The sequence below is a fragment of the Dermacentor variabilis genome, chromosome 4 (genome assembly GCF_050947875.1).
Source record: "Dermacentor variabilis isolate Ectoservices chromosome 4, ASM5094787v1, whole genome shotgun sequence".
Taxonomy (NCBI): domain Eukaryota; kingdom Metazoa; phylum Arthropoda; class Arachnida; order Ixodida; family Ixodidae; genus Dermacentor; species Dermacentor variabilis.
The window spans coordinates 69,993,328-70,019,155 of record NC_134571.1 but is presented as its reverse complement, the minus strand read 5'-3'; the positions used below and the strand labels follow the sequence as shown (position 1 = coordinate 70,019,155).

The following is a 25,828-nucleotide window of genomic DNA, read 5'->3' as shown; positions in this document are numbered from 1 at the left end:
TTACAGTATATTGAAACTGTACTAAAAGGATGCTGAACAGTTTAAAATAGCTTTTTGGCGACTTGCTTACCTTATTAGGGCGAATGCGTGGTGTTGAGATTACCCACCTTGTTTTTCTCACGGTTCGACCATCAGCAGGTGCGTCAGCGCGATTATACTAACCCAAACCCGGAGGATCACGGGAAATTCCGGCTGCGCATTAACTAATTCCAAAGGACTACTCAAATGAACAGTTCTCTTTTCTTCCTGAACAGAGCTTCAGACACTACGCATAGTAGGCGGCTTCCAGTCCACTTAATGAGCTGTAAATATTTTGTTATGTCCATCATGTGACTTAGCCGAATCAAGATACCAGTTGCAACTTTCCGGATAAGGAGTACTCTGTCACTGCTGAAAACGCACACATAGAAATGGTCTTTAGCTATACGTCGGGTCCAGGCGGGGTGGTTAAGTGGCTATGATAACATGCTGCTGAACACGAAGTTGCTGGTTTCATTCCCTGCCAGAGCGGTCACATTCTCATGGGCTTGAAGCGCACAAACTCTCATGTACTCTTATTCGGGTGCACAGGTACTAAAAAACACTCCAGAGCCATCCACAGCGGCATCTGTCATAGCACCAGTGTTGCTTTGGAAGGTCAAACAACATGACTCAAATAGTCGGCTACACCCTGGGAAAGTAGTGAATCGGAAGGAAGGCATCTATATCGAAAAAGCCGATATGCCCCATAACTTCCACGTCCAATAGTCCCATGTGACATATGCGAATATGCGGGTTTTCATATAGGATGGCTTATGCATCACCTGAGATTATTCGACATGGGTGTTATGGCAGATATGTTTATTTTTCTATAGGAATTTTTACAGCTTTTCGCGTATATGCCTGCTTTGCTTGCTGTTGTTCTGTATTGCCTGCAACAAAGATGAAAGTTCGTCCACTCAAGAACCAGATGTATCCCTAGCTAAACACACACTGAAAAAGACAAAATCATAAATAAATTAATAAAGATAAGCAGCAATTTCAATGAAAAGAAATCCTCACTGCACACTAAGAAAGAGATAACGAAAGTAAGGTGGGTGGGTAACTATGGTCGCTGCCGCTTGGCTACTCTATACACCTGGGAAGGAGAAAATGGGGAAGAAAATCCGCTAGAAAAATGTTCAAATGTATGCGTATAACGTGCGATGCGGAACTAGCGCGTGATCTCTGAGAAAGTGTGATTACTATGAAGAAATAGTAAATTTCACAGCATAACGCATAAAAAAACTCACGTGAGAAAGTCATAATGGCGCTAAATTGAGACAAGAAAAAGAGAACCGAACACAGAAACACAAAGGGCTCGCTGACACCGGCAAGTCAGATCCTGGATTTACAGTACGATGAGAAATACACCATTAGCTTTCTTCTACCCTTAGACTGACATAAGAAGGGTGTTTCGAATACCTCATCCATCCTCATCAACAATTGCGGAGCTGGCAGCGGTTCATGTTGCTCTGAAATTCTTCCCCTTCCCCCAACGTCGAGTACCTGGCTAGAGGAATATACCTCAGGTCGACCTCGCTGCATTTCGTATCATTAAACTTCTCTCTCTCTCTCTCTGAAATACCTACAGGAAGAAATAAGCACATCGAAGGTCGTCTTCCTTACGGAGTCCCGTGCTGCCCTTAGCAGGCTGTTGATAAAGGATGCGAATAGCCCAATTTTACGCAGTATAATAGAGTCCGCCTACAAGATTACTTCTTCTGGGGCGTCCCCTCATTGCCCAGTGGATGCCTTCACACGTGGGTACTGCTGGAAATGAAGAGTCTGATTCTCTCGCTACAACTTGGGCTCACAACGGGAGTGACTGCCCAGAAATTTCTTGTATGATTGACAACACCCGTGTGTTAATTGCCGGTACCTCCTAAAGCAGCACCCAGGCCAGCTTGTTGCAAACGGCTCGTTCCCTCCCCGTGTCTGTGGTCGTGGCTTGCCTCGTAGTGTTAGAGCACTGTTAGTGAAATTAAGACTTGGCTCTGGGTTGGTGCGCGAATGCTTGTATCGTCAAGGACGTGTGGACCGTCCGTCGCGTACGTCCTGTGGCTCCTGTGAGACACGAGAACACCTCTAATTAGAGTTTCCCGCATTCGTCACACAATGTGCACTACTAACTAAGAAATGTAGACTGATTGGACTCAAGTGTACGGCCCTTGACTATTGCCTCTTTCCGAAAGGGAGTGCTGCTCAACGCGACCAGGCCCATAGAGCCTTGCTAACTTTCGTGCAGAAAAGTGATTTGGCCTCCCGCTTATAAACATTTTTCCGTGTTCCTACTTTCTTTTGACCGTGTCACGCTCACTTGTTTATTTCCTATTTTCTTTCCCCTTTCTTTGTTTCCTATCTCCCCCTCTTTTCATTCCCTCCTCCCGAAAGTGTAGGCAGTGTGCCCCTCTCGATGGCAGTTGTTAGCTTGCTCCCTCCCTGTTTCCTTTGTGTGCATGTATGTTTCCATATTAAATAATAATAATAATAATAATAATAATAATAATAATAATAATAATAATAATAATAATAATAATAATAATAATAATAATAATAATAATAATAATAATAATAATAATAATAATAGTAATAATAACAATAATAATAATAATGCAAATCACTTCTGAAGGAACTATTGATTTATAAATATGGGACATAAAGGCGACCCAAAAGGGCCTTTGGACACGGGCCATATAGTCAGCTTTAGTTCATTAATAACATCAACATTTCTTTTTTATTAATGCATCTTTAAACTGAGTGGTCTACGCCTTAGTGCCACTAATGATGATTTAAGTAGGTGTCTTGGTGGGTCATAATTTGAAAATTAGGGAAGAAGGTGATATGTGTCTTCGTTAACTAAGCCACAATCACATTGAAGAATTTCAGCGCGGCCAATTCTGCGTAAAAAATATTTTGTGTAAGCGGTGCCCAGCCGTAACCTATGAATAAGAGTTTACAGGCTTATGTCTAAATGTAATGGTATATTGAATTCAATAGCTAGGTCAATATAATACAGATCGGAACTCTCTAAATTTTGGTCAAACCACGTATTTCTACATATTTTTATTATGTTCCTTTTATCGTGCATTGCAGTTCGCTTCCTGGTATTGGGTGATAAATCACAGCATATCTGCTATGTACTCGTACAATCGCGCTCAGTATTAGTTAAAACACGCGATCGCTTTGCCACGCGTTTTCGTGTTTCAGCTCACACTGAGACCCAGTGGCGTAGACAGAAATTTCGTTCGGGAGGGGGGGAGGGGAGGGTTTGTAAGACGTCTATAACTGACTCTTTCGCATCATCGCCCGACACGAATGTGGTTCCCTTGAGCCGTTTTTTTTTTCAATTCCCCCAAAATGTGGGAGTGGCAAGGCGACAGGTCTGGGCTGTATGGCGGATGTTGCAGAGTTTGCCACTTGAACTTTGCCAATTTTGTTTTAACCAAATCAGCGACGTGGGGACAGGCATTGTCCCATTGGACCCCATTCGTCAATTTCCTACGTCGTTTGCTCTTGATTGCGAGACGCAGCCGATCCGGCATTTCCCGATATCGGAAACAATTGATAGTCTGTCGATATTTAGCAAACTCTATCAGTAAAATCCCCTGACGATCGAAAAAAAAATCAACACCTTTCCGGCGGAAATGACGGCCTTTGATTTCCTTGAAGGTGGTGAATTCGAATGTTTCCACTGTAAGCTTTGCCGTCGTGTTTCAGGCTCGTAGTAGTGGCAGCATGATTAGTCCACGGTCACAACTGCAGACAAGAGGTCGTCACCGTCATTGTGATACCGTCAAGGCAGCGCCGAACTTCTCCATCTTCTGGCGGTGGTTGAAAATCTTGGGCATCCATTGCGCACACAAGAGCCAATAACCGAGATGTTCATAAATCATGGCGTGAACCGAACCGTGACTGATGTTCGCACGCTCTGCCAGTTCATCGATGCTTATGCTCCATTCTTGTCTAATCAACTCATCCTTTATTTTCTTTTGTGGGGCGAGAACACCGAAATGAAAAAAAAAACGCAAAGGAAAATAAGTTGGCCACAGTCGAATGCCTACTTTGGGCACCTAATTTGGCTGCCGAAGGAATATTAAAGAAAACGTGAGACGCTTGGTGCACAGAGAACCCTGCGAATAATGCTCGGTATCCTACACCGGCGAGCAAAATTTTCCGGAGAAGTTGCGCTCAAGAGAACGCGTTGCAATCCGTCAAGTCCCCGCGATGGCGGCGAGCGACTATGCATTGTTTCGTTTTCTCCTCTGCTATCCAGAAAGAGTCCAAAACTCTGCCAGGCGAAAACCCAGTTCGCCAGAGAAAAACGAACATGCATCGAAGTGAGCCGCGGGGTGGTCGATGCAGCACGAGAAAAACGCATGCGTTATGGCTGGATCGGCAGCCCGCGGGTAGCGAGAACAAAAAAAAAAGGAAGAGAGAGAGAAAGAGGCTCAATATGTTCTCGCGAATAAAATTCAGAGTAGAAATATAAATAAGAACTTAGTTACCTTTGCGCGCCTTAGTGTCGTGACATGGATGCTTTGGCGCAGGTGAAAAAAAAATGTTGATATTCTTTTCTGTGAGAAGACGACACAAATGAACCACCACAACGCTTCGCCTCATTGGACCTCGTTGCGTGCTTTGTGAACTTGTCCGATAGCGTAATGATTCGGCTTGTCTCTTTGTGTGGTGCGATGTACGAGTTTAGAAAAGTCGATGCACATTTGGCATCAAATGTTCATAACAGCATTAAACCCACAAAGTTCCAGAATTGAAACTCTAAAGCACGACTTTCGAAATGTCAGTGCACCTTTCGCATCAAAAGGTTATGAGAACTTTATACCCATGAAGTTTCAGGATTGAAATCCAAGCGCTCCGTAGATTCCGCGGCCTCCGCGACATGCCGAGACGAGCCCGCTCGCCATGAAAAGGCCCTTGAAACTTTGTGCTCAGTGGGGCGCCTTGCGTTACGATATGGGACTCCCGATGCATGGGCGTTGCCTCCAAATCCAGCCCGACTTCGCAATGTTGAAGGTGAAAGATCTTTTCGAGCGTGAAAAAGATATTCGACACAAAATCCAGAATGATTTCCGGCGCCGGGGGTTGCCATGGTCGGCGGTGCATGGACAGCACGAAAACATCTCGGAAGGGGGGGGGGGGGGAGGGGGCTGAAGCCCCTTAAGCCTCCCCCCCCCTTCGCTATGCCCCTGCTGAGAGCGATAGTACATGTGCAGCTGCATCGGCTGCAGTGTTGCCTGGAATATTATAATGTCCAAGTATCCACTGAAATTATATTTTGTGCTGCATTTGGTTTGCATTTGCCTCTCGTACGGATGTTATAAGTTTTATCGCCAATAGGACTAAAAATATTACTCCATTCATATACAATCGCCCAGTGGACATGGGAACCAGCTTTACATAATTTATTATTATTATTATTATTATTATTATTATTATTATTATTATTATTATTATTATTATTATTATTATTATTATTATTATTATTATTATTATTATTATTATTATTATTATTATTATTATTTCACAATTAATAGGAAAGGAAAAGCGAGGAGCAGGCTGGCAACTGCCACCGGAAGGGGAACAACGCCTGCCTACTCTTCAGAAGGGAGGTGACAGCAACAGAGAAATGGAAGATACGAAGGAGGGGAGGAAAGAGGAAAGGAAGAGCAACAGGAGAAACCTAAAGACTAAAGTAGAACACTGTACAGATCACTCACAGTAGGGTCCGTTACTGAAGGTCACGCTACTACAGAAAGTTGAATAGAATAGTTTTGACGCTACAAACGTGGACCTAAGTCAACTCTAGAAAAGTAAGTAGAGCGCGATGAGCCTGATCCGTTTAGACGCACAACCACTGGGGTATAAACATTCGTCGATTATCGCACACCGCTGGCCATGGAGATGATAGTTTCTCACTAGCGACATGCGCTGCGCACTGAAAGCGGGACACTCAAATACAAGGTGCTGAAGTGTCTCGCAGCAGCCACAAGATGTACACAATGAACTTTTCACACGTCTTTGTCTGTATAAACGTTCGTGCACGTTCACGCAGCCAACCCTGAGCTTGAGTAGTTGTGCTCGCGCGACGAGGCAAGCGTCGACCGCGAACACGGGGCGGGAACGTTCCATTTGCAACGCGCTGGTCTGGATGCTGCTTGAGTAGGTGGAGACGAATCAGCAGACGAGCGTCATCAAGCTTGCACAAAATTTCTGGGCAGTCACAGATGTTATGAGCGCAAGTTGAAGCGAGCCGATCAGGCTCTTCATTTCCGGCGATTCCAACGTGTGAAGGTATCCATTGAGCAACGAGCTCGAGATACCCCACGTGATGAAATTTTGCTCTTAGAGTAAGTAATGCTGCGCACAAGTGGACAATCAATCTCGCTGCGTTGTCACCTGCTAAGGGCAGCACGGGAGTTAGTAAAGATGGCAACCTTTGATGTAGTTAACCCCTCTTGCACGTATTTCAGTGCAGTATTAATTGATGCTAGCTCCGCAGTTGTTGACGAAGTTGGATGAAATATTTGGAAGATACGCCGTACTTGAGTTGAAGGGCAGAAAAAAGTTGCAGAGGTGTCTTGACCGTCGCTGGGTACAGATGCATCTGTGAATACTTGAAGATAATCTGGAAACGTTTCGAACATGTGAGACTGAGTCAACTGGAATACTGCCGAAACAGGCATATCAGACCTTTTGTGCTTTTCAGGGATTGTGAGGTAAATGAGGAATACTTGTTTCGTGATATCTTTTGGAGGCAGAGGCGTATCCAAAGGAGCATGTTCAGAAATGTTAGTAATATTCATAAATAATGCCGCCATTTTCCCCATGCGAGATAAAGGGTGGTGAATGAGACGATCAAGGAGCGATTGACCATTCGGTGCGCGGTGCAGACGCTCAATATCATATAGAGCTCTCTGGTCTACTTGCAGCCTCAGGGGTAACTGATGCGCTTCAGTGAGCAATGCAATAGATTGCGCCTCACGAGGTAATCCAAGCATTAGTCGAAGCGCAACGCGATGATCTCGCTCCAGTTGGGCCATCAAACTAGGTGGTATATTCAGGACTGGCAATGCGTACATCATGCTTGAGAGTACAGATGACTGATACACCTGGAGAGCCGTTGTTTGGTCGCAGCCAGCACTTCTAGTAGTCAAGGCGGCCACATATATATATAGTTAAGGAGGGAGTGCGATTTGCGTCGTACAGATTTACCGGCAGGACGCCAAGAGATGCGATCATCCACAATTAACCCCAAATAACGGTGTTGTCGCACCCAGTTTATAGGCGTTTCGTCAAGATACAGTCGGCTCATTGTTTGACGAGCGCGTTGTTTAGGGTGATATGCTATTGCAGCCGACTTAGCAGGTGATATGAGCAGGCCGACTTCTCCCATGTACTCCGAAGTAACGTTTAGAGTTCTTTGCAAGCTTGCACGAAGCCACGGACCAAGGTGCGAAGGGCCGCTTATCCACAGAGCAATGTCATCTGCGTAGACAGCTATGCTCACAGGGAAGTCACTGTCCCGAGGCAAACGACTTGGAAGCGCGGCGAGTACGGTGTTAAAAGCAGCGATAATACGCTGCCCTGTGGGACACCGCACTTCACATTCCGATATTCACTAGTTATTCCTCCAACACGCACTTTCATCCGGCGCTCCGATAGAAAATTATGCACAAAGTAGAGCAGACGACCCGAAATTCCCGTGGTTGCAACAGCGGAAATAATCGCCTTATGCGGAACTGAATCGAAAGCTTGCTGTATGTCTAGGAAGAGCATGTAGGTGGAGTGTTTGTTTCCTTTAGCAAGTTTGAGCGCTGAGATAAGGTCTGATATGCTGTCCGGAGCTGAACGGCGGCGACGAAAGCCACTCATGACATCAGGGAAAAAATTCAGCTCCTCTAGCCTGACATCTAAGCGAAACAAGCCCATTCGCTCCATTAACTTGATGACATTTGAAGTTAGGGATATTGGCCGGTAGGATTTGAGGTGCCTTGCAGGACGCCCGGGCTTTAAAATTGGTATTACCACGGGCGATTTCCATTCAGCAGGGATTACACCGGTTCTCCATACTTCATTATACTCGTTCAATATACGGTCATGAAAACTCTTGTCAACGTACCGTAATGATTGATACGTCGCACCATCTTCGCCTGGAGCAGTGCGGCGTTTGGAGAGGCTCAGCGCATGTCGCAGCTCCTCAAGAGTGAAATCTGCCTCGTCCATCTGGCAAGCTAGACTGTAGGAAGCGGTTATGGTGCTGTGACTTGTCAAAGAAGGAAGGTCGCTATTTGTGGTGTCACTGGATGCAGGAGAGACGAAAATGTCAGCAAATGACTCTGCTATTACTTTTGGTGAGTGGCCAGTCGCTATGCTCAATGCAGCCGTAGGATGCTGGCAGATTTCAGGAGTGCAGAGAGCCTTCAGTATGCGCCATACACTTCCAAAACCACTTCTAGTATGCAACGAACTACACAAAGCTTCCCAGCTCTTGCGACGAAGTTGTTTTGTATGCCGCAGTATGGCTGCATCAATGCGATTATATATATTCCAGTCGGTGCGTCGTTTAGAGCGCTGTGCCCGTCTATAAGCGCGCCGTCGACATGCGCGGATCCTCAAAAGCTTGAGATCGGGGTTTGGTTTGCCGATACTCCTTCGTCGTTGTACTGTCGCTTCTCGTAAGCCCTCACTCATAAGTTTAAACAGGCTGTCTTGAGACGGCGCCTCTGGCATCAGCTGACGGAACTTGTCCCAGTTAGTCACTGTATAAACGACATCCTGGCGGCACACAGTATGCGTTGGTGCTAACAGGTAGGTGATCTCAGCCCCACGGGTCAGGTTCACATGACCAGGCTAGACAGAGATCTCTCGTTGATATCGCAAGATCTATAGCGGAATGCTCTTTTCCTCTACCTATAGATGCAGGTGAACCATCATTCAGTATTTGCAGATTGTTCTTCATAATGATCTCGTTAATCTCTGCCCCACGATTGTCTTGGGGACGGCTACACCATCGCGGATGGTGGGCATTAATATCTCCGCATAACACAAACGACGCACCACATCGAGACACTAAGCCCTCAAGTAGGGAGGTATCGGAAGAACGTGTAGGCCTGTTGTATATGCTTGCCACCGTCGTAACACACCTCCGAGGCTCACAGTAACAGCTGCACACTCAAACTCATCGTCACAGATGCCGTCTGTGTCAAGAACCGGAAGTCCAAGTCAGCACACACGTACAGTGATGCTTTTGAAGCATTGCGCGTACGCGCCGCGTCCACAAACGGGAAAGAGCCACAAGCTGGTTCCGCGCATAGAGTGTTACTGTGGACACCCACGAAGCCTGGCAATCGATATTCGTCTTTCTTTACGTTAGTTTCCTGAAGCGCTATAACGTCTGGTGGGGTCTTTATAGCGATGAGTCGAAGGACAAGATCAGCGTACCGCGGTCGCATCGCCTTGACATTCCATTGCAGCACAAAGGGGCGAGGCTGCTGACAACTGGTAAAATTTCTTCCGGTAAAGCGTCTAGTGAAGGCCGTCGAGGACTGGAACGAGGGCTTCCAAAAGTTGCTCTGCTGCTGACGCTGCTGGTGTCTGGCAGGACCGGTGATTAGAGATCTGATGACGTTGACAAGCATCCTCAGAAGATTGACAAGTTGCACATCGTCGTTGGCTGATACCGGTTTAGGTATTGTGTTTGCAGTGCTTTCCATTGAGAGGCACAAGATCCGCCCCCTACTTTTCTATGAGTTGTGTCTTTGTCATTCCTTGAACGCGCTGCTTTTCCAGTCGCTGGGGCAGCACTACGTCGACCGAAGCTTTCATATCCTGCTGCCTTCTTTCTGGCTTTCTCTTTTAGTGCCTTTAGTTCATTCTTCAATGAGGGACATCCTTTATGCGTTGCCAAATGTTCACCATAACAGTTAGGGCACCGATATGCCTGACTTTCACAGGAACCTACATGGTGATTCACACCGTATTTGGCACAGACCGGATCTCTGGTGCAAAAGCCCGGCCTATGCTGACCGCCAGGCGAGTCCAAGGCCATGTCTTCCATGGCAAGCTCCGCGGGGAGGATCTCCCAGCAGAGTAGGAGTGGGTTCAGCACAAACGTCGTTGTCTGTTACTGATGCACGAAAATAATATAGAGAAAAACTGCAGCACCAGAGCTCCGCGAGGAGGATCTCCCAGCAGAGTAGGAGTCTTCAGGGTTCAGCACAAACGTCGTTACCTGTTACTGATGCACGAAAATAATATAAATAGAGAAAAACTGCAGCACCAGAAGAAAACCAGCAACCGAGCACAATAACTTCGTCGTCGTCCCCTCCATAATTTTGCATTCCTTCGAAAGAAAGGCGTATGTTCTCGAAATCAGAGACGCACACTGCGATCGTGTCAACAATTATTGCATGGACTCGACCATGCAGTAGATAACCTCTGAGTTTAACGCTAGGGTTTCAGGCTGTGGCTGTGTTCCACATTATTGCCAGGGCAATGTACCGCTATAAAAATTAAACAGGCGAAACTTGGAGCGCTAATAAACATAACTGCTGACTGCTCCATTATAGTACCGTTTCTAGAGCGATCAACATCGACTGAAAGGAATTGTTTGGCACACCGTTCCCGTTGGCGTATTTAAAATTTGAAAGAGTCGCGCGTCACCACAGCGCCACCTGCTGGCGAATTTTCACACCAACCGCACAAACGGGCGCGGCGAAACTGGCACAACGCGGTTACGTTTCCTGCGCCGTTAAGAGAGGGCGCCGCGACATCGTTCAAGCGATCAAAAAACACACCGACTTTCTGGAATGCGAACACCATATGGAAAGGAAAAGCACCTAGTCCGTTTGAATAACGGGTATTTAAGCTGTTAACTCTGGTTAACTTCCCTGCATTTCGGTCATTGGTATCTCTCTCTCTCTCTCTCTCTCTCTCTCTCTCTCTCTCTCTCAGTTTTTCCTTGCTGCCATGGGGATACAGAATATGCAGACAAAGACAAATGGGCCGCGCACTTTGTTTATACCGTTAATACTGCAATAGCGACAGCGACACCGTTAAACGAATAAGCAGGACAGGCAGTTAGCGCTTTATCGCAAAAATTTCGTCCTTGTTTCTCTCTTTCATCACCGTGGTTTATTGCTGCTTCAGGGCTTGACTAAGCACTATAGCGCCTTAGCAAATATAACTAAACAGATAATAATAATAATAATAATAATAATAATAATAATAATAATAATAATAATAATAATAATAATAATAATATTTACTGCCACTTTGTAGAGGACACAGAAAGGTTCAGGCCCGGCAGTTTACGGTAGAGGTAACAAAATGGCAACAACAAACAGAACATTGATTGAAAGGAACAATAGGATCAGCTGAAAAAAATAGAAAAACAAAGCAATCACAAAACCAGTACCAAGGGCAGCAGTGCCAACTACAAGGAAACAAAACTCAATATATATAATCTCATACTTCTAAGCACAACCTTAAAAGAATTCAACAATCAACTGGATGTTCTCAAATACTTTTTTTGGTTCCGCATAGAGGTTACAGCAAAAAGTTCTTTTGGTAAGCCATTAAATATGTCAGGCACATAAGCACACCGTCTTGCCTTTCCATACTTTGTTAAGCTCCGCGGTACATAATATCGAATGGTCTTTCGCAACTTCCGGTTAGCATCATATGTAATTAAAAAGCCTGAATTCCAAAAGTGGCGATGAACAACCGTTTGTACGTAGGGAGAATGGAATCAAAGAAGAAAATGTCCGCCCCGGATGGGATATGACAATTATACGCAATGCTCTTTAACATGTTTTTTAAGATTCTGTCAATTCGGCAATGCCAACGGGAAGGACATGACGAAAATAATGTGATTCCATATCTAAGAACACTATACGCAAGAGCATAAATTATAGTTTTCTTCACATACATTGGAGCCAAAGATCTGATATTAAAGAGTAGCCATGAAACTTTCCGTAGCCTGGCACAAACGTAAGCCAAGTGGTCACGCCATGATAAACTGCTATCGAAAACCACCCCGGGATATTTGTAGGAATTTACATATTCAACGGCTTCGAAACGACATGAGAGAGAATCATGATCATGTAAAAATACTTGTGTCTATAAGGGCTGTCTTTAACGGACTTCTAAAACATATTATTTTGATTTTCTGTGTGTTCACTGAAATTCCGCTCTCAGCGAACCATTTGATTACACGATTTACGTTTTGCTGCAAAACATTAACTGCTGTCTCGTAGTTTATATATCTTGTGAGCAAAACAGTGTCGTCCGCGTACTGAAATACTAAACATTTAGAAGTTATTAAGCACAAGTCATTTTTATATATATTAAAGAGTAGTGGAGGTAGAATGGATCCTTGTGGTACACCAGCCTTCACAGGCAGCTTGCTACTATATTCTGATTGGTTGTTTAAACTAACAATTTGAGAACGACCGCTCAAAAAATTCTTGAGTATGGCAAAAAAGGAACCTCGAAAGCCTAGTAAGTATGGTTTTTCTAAAAGAATATTATGGTTAACCGTATCAAAAGCTTTCTTAACGTCTAAAAAGAGAGCGCAGCTAAAAAGAGTTTTCCTCAAATGCTGCGTACAACTGGTCTGCAAAGTCCTCCAGAAGATGTACGGTGCCACTTCCTGGAATAAAGCCGTATTGACGGTTTGAAAAGGCAGAAAATTTGTTTAAGAAGGACATCATGCATTCAAATAGAAATTTCTCTAGTATTTGGGGAAGGATTGGCAAAACAGAGATCGGTCGATAGCTCTCAAGTGCGTTCTTCTGACCTCCCTTGAACAGGTCTTACAATAGCGGTCTTCAAATTTTCTGGCAAGACGGCATGTTCTAAGAAATCGTTAATCAGAAAGAGCATAATGTCCGAAAGAGCGTCAAAATTTCATTGCAGCAATGCCGCCGATATGCCATCTATTCCAGCGGCCTTACTCCGCTTGAAGCTAAACACTAATCTGACAAGATCTCTCTTTGATAACTTTGGAAGATATGCGAAAGCTGACAAAGATTCTTTTAAAGCGCATTTCATCCCTTGCCGAGCTGCTTCCATTTCCGCCGCGAGCTTGAAATGCTCATTGAAACTATCAGCTTTTGAAACAGGCTCTCCTACTAAAACATCAAAACTGGGCACACTCCTGTCTTGTCCACGAAGATGGTTAATCAGTGACCACATCTTTGCAGGATTTTTAAACGCTCGTTTGAACTGCTGCTGAAAGTAAAGCCGTCGAGCTGACTGAATGAGTGCCACAACTTTGTTTCTGGCGGCTTTGTAATGTGAGCGAAGTTCTACGTTTTTAGGAGCATGCTTGGAACGGCTCCAAAGCCAGTCTCTGTTCGCGATTGCCCGTAAAATTTCAGGGCTAAGCGAATCATGATTCCGCCTTTTTTTACGCATAATTTTTCGCGTACAAGTTTTTTTTTAGCTCGTCAAGTTTACGGCACATCTTTGAGTAAACTACCTCTGCTGGATCGTCCGCCAAGTGAAAAGATGCCACTAATGCATCCTGCTTTCCTTAATCTGTTATTGTGACATGTATCTTATTAACATCACTGAAATTTGAAGCAGTTCCAGACGGTTTATACTGAGGAGAAAAACGACAGGCGGTTAAATAATGATCCGCTAGACGATGAGAAATGATGCGCGAGGTCAAAGTGTTATTGGGTGCCCGAACAGCGATGTGGTCAAGACATGACTTAACTTGTCGACCGTTCAAGAAATCTTCACGTGTGGCGGCAGTGATCGTGTTTTCAATTCCATATGCTGATAGTGAGTATAGGTAATCTGAAATAGAAATTTTGTTTGTGCTTAGGATATCAATGTTCAGATCCCCTGTTAGGTAGAACAACTCAGCTTCTTTGTACTTGAGAAGTATTTCCTCGAGTTCAATTACAAATCTTGTCATGCCACCAGACGGCGGTCTGTATACCGCGAGTAATGTAAAAGCCGCGTGTAAAAGCCGCATATTGATGCACCGCGTGTAGTCCTCGTAGACCTAGAGAGGCCCATTTCTTTGTTTTCCTTTTTGATGTGTATAAATAAACAATTATTATTATTATTATTATTATTATTATTATTATTATTATTATTATTATTATTATTATTATTATTATTATTATTATTATTATTATTATTATTTGTTGTGCGCCAGCACCAAAACCTTCGAGATTGTTCCTGGGCAGTTTAAAAAACACATCTTATTGATTGACCGATTGTTTGATTGATTATCATGAATTAATGAACAAGATAAATCTTGCAAACAAGACAAAGAGAAAAATTATGCAGACTTTGCTGAACCATGCATTGTTAGAATGTACAGTCTGCAGCGGGAGCTTTAAACGAAATCAGTAACCAAGGTGTAACTTCCGATATGCGGAGAATTGAACTATGGTTTTTGTAAAAGCACTCATGAGCCCTTGAAGGGTTAAGTAATTGATGATGCAAGTTCCTTAAATAATCTTTTTAAGTAATCCTACCAATAAACTCGCTTGCAGAGAGTGACTACAACCGAAAGCTTGCACACCATTTGTTTCATCGCAATCCGGTGTAGTGTACTCTTATGCCATATTCAAATTTTACACATTTCGCACAAATGTTTGACTGCTTAATAGCATATGCCAGCTGGGGTGCGTCGCTATTCGCGAGCGAACGACGCCGATTTCTTTATACATTTCGTTTCTTTCAAGTGTAATGCACAACAAAAAAGAAGAAGAAACAGTGTGCGAAATGTTTAGCCTGGAGGATAAAGCTGTGGGTGGCGTCAATTAGGGTGGAATTAAGAATTAGTTACGACTGCCTGTTTGACGAGGAATAAATATCGACTCACGACCGTTCTCGCTTTCCTCCTCCATCGGAATGAAGCAGCCGCTGTCAGGAGTCGAACCGGCGACATTATACTCTGTAGCAGAACCACAGCGGCGGGCATTGTATGTCTCAGTGAACTTAACGTAGGGCCAGTTTAAGATTGAAGCTTCCGGTCGCGATTGATCTACTCTGTTTGCGATTTGTACTTCCTTCCTCTTACGAATCTCACGCCTGCAGTTTAACCTACCGTGACGATGACGCTGTTTCTTTATCGCAAGCAAAAGTGAATATATTGCAATAAACCGACGATCGCGGGAGGGAATCCTAACGACTAGTCCAGTCTTTAGCTCTAATAAGGCGAACATACAACATTGCCTGGGCGAGTTTGTATTGCTTCATATTGGAGAGAGAGCGAAGTTATATAGAAAGACCGGCAAGTTAACCAGACAGAGCCCGGTTGGCTTCCTTCCTCTGGGGAAGGAGGAAGTTGGTGCGAATAATGAGAAGAGGGAGAGAAGTTCAGGGTGTTCACGGACATATGGTGCATCTCAGGAAGCTGGTGCATCTCAGGAAGCGCAGCAGCGCTTTCGTTTCCTTGCACATCCGCCTTTTGCAGAAGAGATGATTCTGGTACCGTGGTTCACATTCCGAACGGCGCGTATAACGAGGCACGATGCGGAAAAAGAAAAGCGCGCGGGTCTGGCTTTGGTTCTTCGCCTTGTTCCTCGTTATGCACTCCTCTTATAACGTTACTGCTGTTTACACGTTGTAAACTAACTGTAACAACCACGCGAGCGTCTCACAGCGGACGTGTCGGTTGTGAAACCGACGATCACCGTGGGGACATATCCTCTTAGATAAAAGACAAAAACTACTTCTTTACATCACTCAAGGTTCTCACTCGTATTAGATGACTACGTCGGGAGGTTGAGCTCTCTTTGAACAAACGCACTTAAACCGTAATATCGGAAGTGATTTCTTATCGCAACATTAGAGACCAATCTATACGCTCATAGATCAAGGCTGTTTATTTGAATGAAACAATTCCTTTCTCGGCATAATAATCACTGTCATGTCGCAGCAAAGACAGTCATGGCATGGCGAGCAATGTGTGACACTGGGACCGTTATGGCATAATTAAGAACTCAATGTCAGTTTTTAGTATGTTTCCACTCTTAACTAAAATTTAGCGATGCATACTCGTAGGCTGTTCGTCAGTGTAGGAGAAAATATTAATAATGCTTGTAAGCGAACGATTTCTCCTTGGCTGGTGCTTGTATACCTCGGATGCGTGAGATACCAGAATGACTTCCATCGACTGATCGATTGAATTCATTTTCGTCAGAGCGCTGGATGCACTTTGCACGTATATGGCAGCGCGATTATAGTGTGAATGTTGACACTTGACAGGTCACCACTGCATCCCTAAGCGTAGTAAAGCTTTTGCTGTTCCGTGCAGTAGGAGATGCGGCAAATGTTCACAGCACCAGTATTCCTTTCTGAACCGAATAATTTGCTTCATCCCCTTACCTATCATGCCTTTCACTTCCCTACCAATTGCACTTTACTTTCTTAGCCTCGCAGCTGTCTTACTTTAGTTTTCTACAACGTGCATTGCAACATGAGTTGCCTGCACTTCATCGATATAATTGTTGTGCAGTTATATGGAATTATACGGCAATTTGTCTGAGGTGCCTCCTCTTTGGCCGTATATTGCAGTATTTTTTTTTCATTGGCAAGACGATATGTTGAAAACCACTGTCGCGGAGCAACTACAGCAGTCGTCCACGGCGATGACCTTACGGCTATGCCGTGGATGCAGCTGAAACATTTGCGTGAATGCCATATATAGCTGTAGAATGTTTCGGCCAAACACTGTGGGAGACGTGAGAATTATATGATTTTAAATTTAAACCATTTACAGTAGCAGCGGCACTTGTGCTAGTTTGTGAACTTTCTTATTATACGAAGAGCGGAGAATCAGATGAAGCTGCTTTTGCGCTGTTTCTCCGATATACGGCGCACCTGCATTGATGTTGAGGTAATTGTGCAGAGGCTCTTGTATTTGCGCCACGGAAGTTGCGTCCGACGTAGCGTATCGCATTCGTTAGCGCATCATTGCTGCGCGTTTTCGTTTTGCAGCAAGCAAAAGAGGTGGGCGTATAGGCAATGCGCGACGGAAAGCATGCGTCAGCGCTGTCGTAAGGACGCACTCTCCTTGTGTGTGGTGCGCCAGACATCTACAGAAATTTGCTGGATACAAATTATCTCTTTCGATTTCGAACTCAGCTGCGGCAGATAGTAGAATGCTCTTTGAGCTATGTTACTCGAAGATGTCGTCATTATTTGCATTAGAAATCGCAATGCATAATTGACTAATTAGAAAAAATTAACCAATTATGTTTTTAACTACTCCCCTTGCGACCCATATATTCAATAGTATATGGCCGCTCAGTTCGTAAGGCGTATTAACTTAGAATGATTTCTCAAGATGACACCAGTTTCGAGATATTGGATGCTACAACGTTAAACTATTCCAAACTTTTCTATTCCATTTCTGCAATCAGCTCTCCGCGATTGGCCAACATACTTTAGGCCACTTCAACTTTGCTTGTTAGTCACGCGACGTAAGAACAACCGCGAAAACTCTTTACTTGATATGACGTAAACACACCGATTATGGATGATTAGATTGAACAACAGAAAAACAATTATTTCTTATCCTGCGCCTTCTTAAACATCGGCCCTCTGCTATTGGTCATATGTTTTCGGGCTGAGCCCACTTCGCCTTTCTTTCACACGACATCACAAAACTACAAAAACACAGCCCGTCAACGTCACGTGAACGCACTAAAACTTCAATATGCCGAACAAAATTATTTTTTTTTCAGGATAGCCGGAGACTGCCCCGTTCCGAAATAAATACATGATGGCGGCCTCCAATCGATCTGGCAATGGCTGCTCGGAGCTGCAGATACAGTGGATTCATTTGCGCATAATGAAAATTTTGCGTGGCAGATAACGTTGTTAAGCCATTTGACACGTACAGGACATGATTCTGCAAACTTTTCTTCCCTGAGGATCCGTTTTAGCGACATTTTTACCCTGCACGCGCGGCGATTTTCTTCCAGACAGCGAAATTGGAGCAAGGGGAAGTGGACCAATCGCCAACGGCGGTACTGCCCTCCTCATCAGGATATATACTTTCACTGCGCTAGCTCAGCCCCACCAAAACCCCCTCCACTTCTGCATGCTCCTCGCTTCTGGTCAGCCAATTATATAAGAAAAACATAGTAATGTAGGCAATGTTATTCGCTTTGGAAGCTAACATAAATGCTCCCCCATACACGAGGAGAGCATTTCATTGGCGTCTTGAAACTACGCTGCGTGTCACCGATGCTTGCGTTCGTGGTTACGTTAGTTTGACGTCAGGAGACTGGAATAAATACAGATTGGAATAGTTTTACGTTATGTGGCCCATTAATTCTGAAAGTGTGCGACACGATACACTGTGATTTCAGTCATTTTTGTGCTTCAGTACATAAAATGGCATTTTATTAAAAAGTAAGTGGAACAACAGTACATTTTTGCTACCAGTTTGAAGGCGTATATCTGGAAACCGGTGCCATCCTCAGAATTCATTCCAAGTGGATATAGCCTGTAAACTCACCGCTTACAATGCCGACCGCCTTCGCACTTACCATGTGCAGCATCAGGACTGGCTGAAATTTTCTCTTGTGAACAATTTTAGCGTAAAGTTCTTGTGAATTTGGACCCCGGGATCAAATTCACAAAGATTGTGGTTCGTAAGTTCCGTTTGGCATTGGCTTGCCGCTCTTCGTTAATAGTGTGCCCACCATCATGGTTGGCTGGAGTTTTTTCTTTCCAAAAATTCTAGGGCAAGATATTTTTAGAGCGCAGCTCTTAGGTGCCCATTCCTGTGGTGAGCGTCGGCGTCGTCGGCGGCGGCGTAACCGTGCGAACGAGTGAAACGAAAGGTAAAAAGCGAGAAGCGACTTGAGGAAAGAGGCGCGAGGAGGAAAGCCAAGAGGAGGGTGCTGCAGAACCATGAGGCGGAAAGCGGAGGAGGATATGGCGAAAGCGTGAGAAGAAACTCGTAGTGTGGCGACGATGGCTAGGAGATGGCGCCAGATTAGCGCGCGTCGTCTGGGAGGTGTGTCGGCGGTTGCTGCTGTGAATCGCGCCCACGTGTCACCCACGAGCTGGCTCTCGCGATATCCAGGTTAGCGAATGTTGGAAACCGTGGCCGAGTCGTTCAATCGCTCACACCTATCACTCCAGGTTAGCGAGGCAGTCGCGCCACAATCTGCTCCGTTTGAAAAGTGCCGGACGAGAAAGATTTTCCGCCCCCAGCTAATATATCGCGAAATCAAAGCACGTATACACCTGCGCCCAAATTTTGCATTATGGAGTACAGTAATCGTCGGTGATCTTTTTTTTTTTGTGAATACGGACCCCTGGTATGTTCGTCTCACGTTCTCGACACAATGTCGCAGATTATAAAAATCGAAGCCGCAAGAAAGATAGGACAGTGGTGTTGCCCGTACACTTTAAATATGTATCGGAAGTGTTCGCCTGAAGTCATGAAGTCCATATTTTTCTATTCGGATTTTCCGGCTGGTGGTGGTTATAGCTGGAGATTCGTGGACAGGGAAAATGCGCAGCCTTTCACCGGGATAGCTGCACCAAAACGCCTTTCTAGGTGACGTGACGAAGGGCAGTCACCATCCCAGACTTTAGGTTGGCTGTCACTGCATAATATACCGGAGTGGTTTCGTTTTACCCAACTCATATCTTTCTTTTTCTCCTTGTTTGTTAAGGTGTTTCTATATTTAACACAATATTATTGTATTCCCCCCCCCCCCCCCGTAATGCCTTTCAGGGCCTTTAGGGTAAATAAATAAATAAATAAATAAATAAATAAATAAATAAATAAATAAATAAATAAATAAATAAATAATATATTGGGGCAAGTAGTTGAGTGTGCGACTTGGACGCTCCTCAACACCTTCGCTGCATTCCCTTGCTTTCTTATATACATTTCCTCGCTTATCCAGCAGCCTAGCGTTTTCGACATCCCTGCGTGACATTGTTCGAGAATTCCTTGCTGCTTCGCAGGCTTTACACAGTGGGCTTGGAAAGTAAGGTAGAAAGCAATATCATCATTTCGCGCAATAAGCTACAGTGGGGAAAGCCCTCCATGTGAAGCTCCATTAGAAGTGCGCAATGTACTCTGTCGACAGTTGCTTGCACTCCTGTACTGTTACCGGCTTAATTGATTCTTCCTCAGAGAATAGCGGGCACAAGTTCAGGACGTAAGCATATTCTTATTTGCCAAGGTTAAGGCAAGAAAGAAAGTTACGATGTGTATAACGTTACTCTTGCATTAATGAAGATGATACTGGTGCAAACCAGTAAGGACACGCGAAACTGCCACAAAACGGCATGGTGGCGAATTTTCCAGTGTCAAAGAACCAATGTTTACAGCGTCCCGTACAATATGCAGCGCAAGTCTACCACTTAAAAATAACAAAAATGAAACCCCCCCACACGCAGGCACCCCGATGATGTAGATCTGTGGAGCGGTGGCATCTCCGAGAGGGTCCTGCCGGGAGCCATGATTGGTCCCACCTTCGCCTGCATCATCGCGAGGCAGTTCTCGAACCTGCGGAGAGGCGACCGCTTCTGGTTTGAAAACCCGGGCCTGCCGTCGTCTTTTACACCAGGTGAGTGGCACCGACCATTTCCACCAAGAAAAGATGAGGAGAGCAGCTACAACTGACAAAATAAAGAATAAGTGTTTTAACACACGCACATGCTCGTGAACGCGCGCACCAAATTTCAGGCACCATTTATTTATTTATTTATTTATTTATTTATTTATTTATTTATTTATTTTGTTCATATTTCCCGCTGTGCCATGACCTTCTACGCCATGCTTCTACGATGCGGCTCAAGTGCAAATTTGTTCATAGCTGGAGTGCATACACTATAATGGCATGGAGAATATGTGATTCGAGAGATTATTTATATCGATGACGACGATACTCCACAAAAATAGGAAGCTTTTATATGTGTTATCAAGCAGCATGCATGGTCGAGCGCTCCCGCACACTGACTCTTCCTGCTTCTTCTCCTTCTTCTTCTTTTTTTTTTTTTTTTACTGACAGAGCAACTCCACGAGATCCGCAAAGCCACGCAGTCCAAGATTATCTGCGAGAATGCTGACGACATCCCCACAATCCAGCTATGGGTCATGAGGCTGCCACATCCAATTTAGTAAGCTCCGATTCTTGTTTGTTGCTGGTTTATCAGTGATATCATTATATTCTGTGAACAAGGCCCGTCAGCTGGATAGAGTCAAATATAAAGCTCGAGTAAGCATGCCACTTCGTTACTGCATTCAGTAAGTTGTGGCAGAATGGGCCAAATACAGTCAAATATTCTGAATAACCCGAATTTTCATGACAAGGCGAGAACCTAAACTTCATTTATCAATTCTCAGCGGTAAATACAGAAAAATGTTCTAAATACTTTAACAAGCACTTTGAACGTTTGTAGAAACAAAGGAATGTGATCCTAAGAATGAAGTTTGCTGTACGTGATGACTGCAGCGGCGGTTATAGAAAAAAAACCCTAAGTTTTCGAGAAAAAGACGTAAGTTTTCTAAACAATAAGATGCTGCCGTCGTGACGTTTTCGGCCAGTAGGCTATATCTTGCTAGCTCAACATTAAATAAACGGTAAATTATCAGCAAAAAAGAAGTGTTAAAGGTAGAGTCAGCCTAATTATTACTATTTCAGTCCCGTTACGCCTACTTAACAAAGAATGGATCAGGAGAGAGTTTCTTTATCGAAGCTGATGGCACGCCGTCCTCATATAAGCAAGCGGGACGTGGACTATAAAGCACGCGCTGGCAAAAAAAAAAAAAACAGCTAAAACAGTAAGAGCTTGTGCCACAACGTCTTGCGTCATTCTCTCGTTCCAGCAACCCAAGGTTCCGATGCGAGGATATACCGGGCATCGATCTGCGTTACTGGCAAGAGGACCCTGTGCACGGCGGATTTTCGTTCAAGAAGTAGTGGCCTGTGTGTGCTTGTGCCGAGAGTTTTTTTTTTTTTTTTTCCATCTGTGCCCGTTGGCCTTGAAGGGGCCCAGTGAAGTGCCTGTGACGCCGCCCACGGATACGTTGCCACCCATTCGCTTTCTCCCCCTGACGGATATACGCTGAGAAGATGCCAAGTGCGACTCGACTTCGTGATTGCCTACTGCGTGGTGCGCGAGCTGTCGTTCTTGCATCTGCGTCGGCGACGACCGAATACAACTACGACACGCTCGTCTACGGGTTTAAGGAAGACGGTTATAGAAGCGACCAACGACCACTCCTGGATCTTCCACCTCCCAGGCTTTTTTTTTTATTAATTTTTATTTTCTTGGCAGTTCCGCTTGTGCGCTTACCGAATGTGCATATTTATTTTTCGGCGTCTACGTTTTCTTCCCCAATCGTCTGGTAACGTTGGAATGTAACCTCCTGCAGCGTGGTTAAAGAAAGAAGCAGCATCTGACGACATTTAATACAACTTATAGCTTGGTCGCAACTGAATGATAACCCCCAAATTGACCCGGTGACGGTCAAATTGCTACTTCGCGCAGAACGCTGAGAATCTGTGCCGTACTTGTCGCTAATAATTTTAAGGAAACTAGTTAACGTGTTATCGTGCTAATGTGTTAGGGAAACCTAGTTACCTTATTAAGCCACAGGATGCTGGTGATGAATGATGCACCATATTATAGTAAGACTGAGTAAATATCTCTATCGCGTCAGAGTTTTTACTATCTGTATATATTAATAAGACCACTGTGGTCATGTACAGCCTATTATGAAACTGAAAAAAAAAAGAGCATGAATGTCGCAGATAAATGCTGGTGCTGCATTGAGCACTGCTCCGATATTTAATCCATTAGAAATAAATTAGGCAGGTCGTTAGCAAGGACTGAAAGAGCAACGAGCCTACAAATGTATTTAGATTCAGTTTTGTACATTATCTCAGTTTAAGTAGGTGAACTGAAACAACCTGCGCGCCAGAAGTTTAGAAGTGGCGAGAACACATTTTCTCTTCTTTATCTGTTTCTCTTCACTCAGAGCGGGTACTAAAATGTTTAAATATGTCCAAGGCCCCGTCGTAGTTCAGCAATTACCCCGGGCGCAATCTTTTCGTTTCAGGCTATTTCTATAGATAGATGCTTTCCTTCTTATCGAATTCACGCTCCCACGAACCTTTCCCCGGTGCTAACCGAGCTTCGATGAAACGTTCGTGGTAATACTATGACTGCTTCGAGGCCTAGGTAACAATATTTTGTGCCTCTAACACCTTTTTTTGTGTTTAGGCGTCTTTTTAGGCTTGCTACTAACACCACATATCGCATATAGATAAAACCAGACGTCATCATCAAACTCATGCCAGATCGTTCTATTAAAGGGGTCTTCATGTATATTTAAGTTTTACTTTGTCACGCTTCAACAAGCTATAAAATTCGCTTTATTAATTAATGAGTTGTTCCGCATGCGCTGAATTCTCGGTGATGTCCTCATAGAATGCCACAAATCTTGCCGTTGAACAAGAGGTTTATTTCCTCATTTTTCTTCTCAGAGCTAAACGCATATACGCTGTGCTTTAGCCAACATTGGTACATAGAGAATTTTTGCAGAGCAAGAAAAACTTGCTTGGTATGCTATGGTTACTTCTTCAAAGGTTGCAGTGAAAGGAATGAGTCAGTGTGTTTGTTTATAGAGAGGTTGGGGCCAAGTTTCTGTAATGCTGTATTCATAATTCGTGTGCAAAACCACACAAAATCGTATGACAGAGAAAATTAGCGTAGTTCATAGTCCGTACATCTAGAAACGGACAGTGAGTAAGCCAGCAAAGTACGTATGTTATGTAGGAATCGAAAAGTGGCAACGAAAATCAACATTTGGTAACTACTGTATCTGGCAACTGCAAATTGGAAAACTGACTGGCTGCCAATAATGACAACTGCCCTCACAGTGGTCATTATTCTTCTTCTTCTTCGCATCAATGATTTTGTGCGCTATCAATGCTTACGACAGTCTGTGATTGGTGAGGAGTTTAAACTCCGTCTTGCAGTGAACGCCAAAGTTTCGAGCGCTGAGCTCTTAATAGTTTGGTCGTTGGGAAAGGAGCTGTGTTTTGCCAAATGTGACAGTGTCGGACAGTAACCGAGAAAATAGTGAAATGTTATCACGCGCACAGCGGTAGACTTGTAGAGCACTTTTGTAATAAATATTTTCCTACCTGTACAAGCAGCGAACGTTACCGTTCATTCGGCTCTCCACGAAGAACAAGACGTGCAGACATGAATCTGTACACTTTGTTCTTACGTTGCGCAATCATTTCTCTAAACTTCCCAAGCAGAAATAATAACACATATTAGAAGCTTGTAATTAACACGAGCGTCACTAACGATTGCCGTATGATCATAAAAATAAAACAAAAATTAAAAGCTCCAGAGAGCAATTTCTTACAGAAGCGATCAAAAGCACGTGCTCAGCCGAAATCATGCCACTGCTTACGCAAACTAATGAATATTAGTGGCGTCATGAGTGATTACTAGGTTTTGCACATCCAACGTTCGGGTACGCAAAACGCCGGGCGTTTGAAAGAACGCAAAAATCAGTACAAAAGAACGAAAAAAAGAGTACGAGATAACGCAAGCAGGCCCGTGGGGCTTTGGGTACGCAAGTACGCTTGGGTGAGCTATGTCAAAAGCTCCCAGTTCTTTCTGTAACATTTATTCATGGAGGAAGAAAGAAGACTCCGAGAGATCATGAAATCAGGCAGCAAGCTTCGGCAAGCCAAACTCCTCTTTAGGAGCACAGCTGCGCGTTGGCTCCCGAGAACTAGGCCCTCCATGGTATATTTTATGGCTATGGTTGAATGCTGTCACACGATGCTTCCTCCTAGTCTTTTTCTTCCTCCATGCTGTTTTCTTTTCTCTCTCAAGCGAGAATGAATGCGATGATAAGCCAGGTATCCTTTTTACTGTTTCCTCCCCTCCTACCTGTCTTCCATTTCTGTGTTGCTCTCACCTGCCTTCAGAAGAGTAGGCAGGCGTTGTGCCCCTTCCGGTGGCAGTTGACAGCCTGCTCCTCGCTTTCTCTTTCCTGTTAACTGTGTATATGTGTATATGTGTTCAAAACAAATAATAATAAATAATAATAATCCAGCTTCACACGGTTTCCAACAGGCTAGAAACTAGTATTATAGAAGCTTCTGAAGCATACTGCAAATAATGCGCACGATTTATTTTACAAGCCCGTAGCAACGTTTCTCCTTTTTCGACCTTCGGTACTGATTTGCCATGTTCCGAAATGTATATATCGTGCGACACCAAAGGAAACAAGCGATCAGCTTCATCGGCCTATAAAGCGTTCCACGACCACTGGAAGAGCCGAGTTCCGCCCGAAACGTTGCCCGCTTTTCGTTCGCCAAGTAACGAGATTCCTGCGCAGCCCCCACTTGCAGGCAATATCTCAATCCCACACAGATAGACAGGCTGTTTACTGGATGATCTTGACGGCTTTCAATAAGAAAGAAAAGAGTAACGTAGAAAACGGAAAGAAAAAAAAGTAACAGAAGGACAAAGCCTCTCGGTGAACGACAGCTCATTGTTGTGGTACATGATGTGGCGCGAAGTACGCCCATGAAAGCGAGAAGGTGGGGACGTGCATGCACGTTGATGAAGAGAGGCTGCAGCGCCCGGTGGGCCGTTTGCATGCGAGAATAAGCCAGCCGCGCCCCGCTGAACCGCGAGCCATATAGCGCATACATGATGCGGCCAACGAACGCGGCTAGCTGCGAGCCGCGATGCGGTCCGAGCTCGGCCACAGCGGCGGTTCCGTTGTTAAATGAACCGCGAAGGG

The 25,828-nt window shown here is 44.4% G+C and overlaps 1 protein-coding gene across 1 annotated transcript in view; it reads left to right on the top strand.

The window, feature by feature from the left end:
- The window catches only part of LOC142579330 (salivary peroxidase/catechol oxidase-like), a 152,004-nt gene extending 127,796 nt beyond the window's left edge, over nucleotides 1–24,208 (top strand). The window contains exons 14-16 of the mRNA XM_075689400.1: nucleotides 20,443–20,612; nucleotides 21,057–21,165; nucleotides 21,875–24,208. Coding sequence (XP_075545515.1) covers nucleotides 20,443–20,612; nucleotides 21,057–21,165; nucleotides 21,875–21,968 — 373 coding nt within the window. The 3' untranslated portion in view covers nucleotides 21,969–24,208. The remainder of the gene's footprint in view (nucleotides 1–20,442; nucleotides 20,613–21,056; nucleotides 21,166–21,874) is intronic.
- The last annotated feature ends 1,620 nt before the right edge of the window (nucleotides 24,209–25,828 follow it).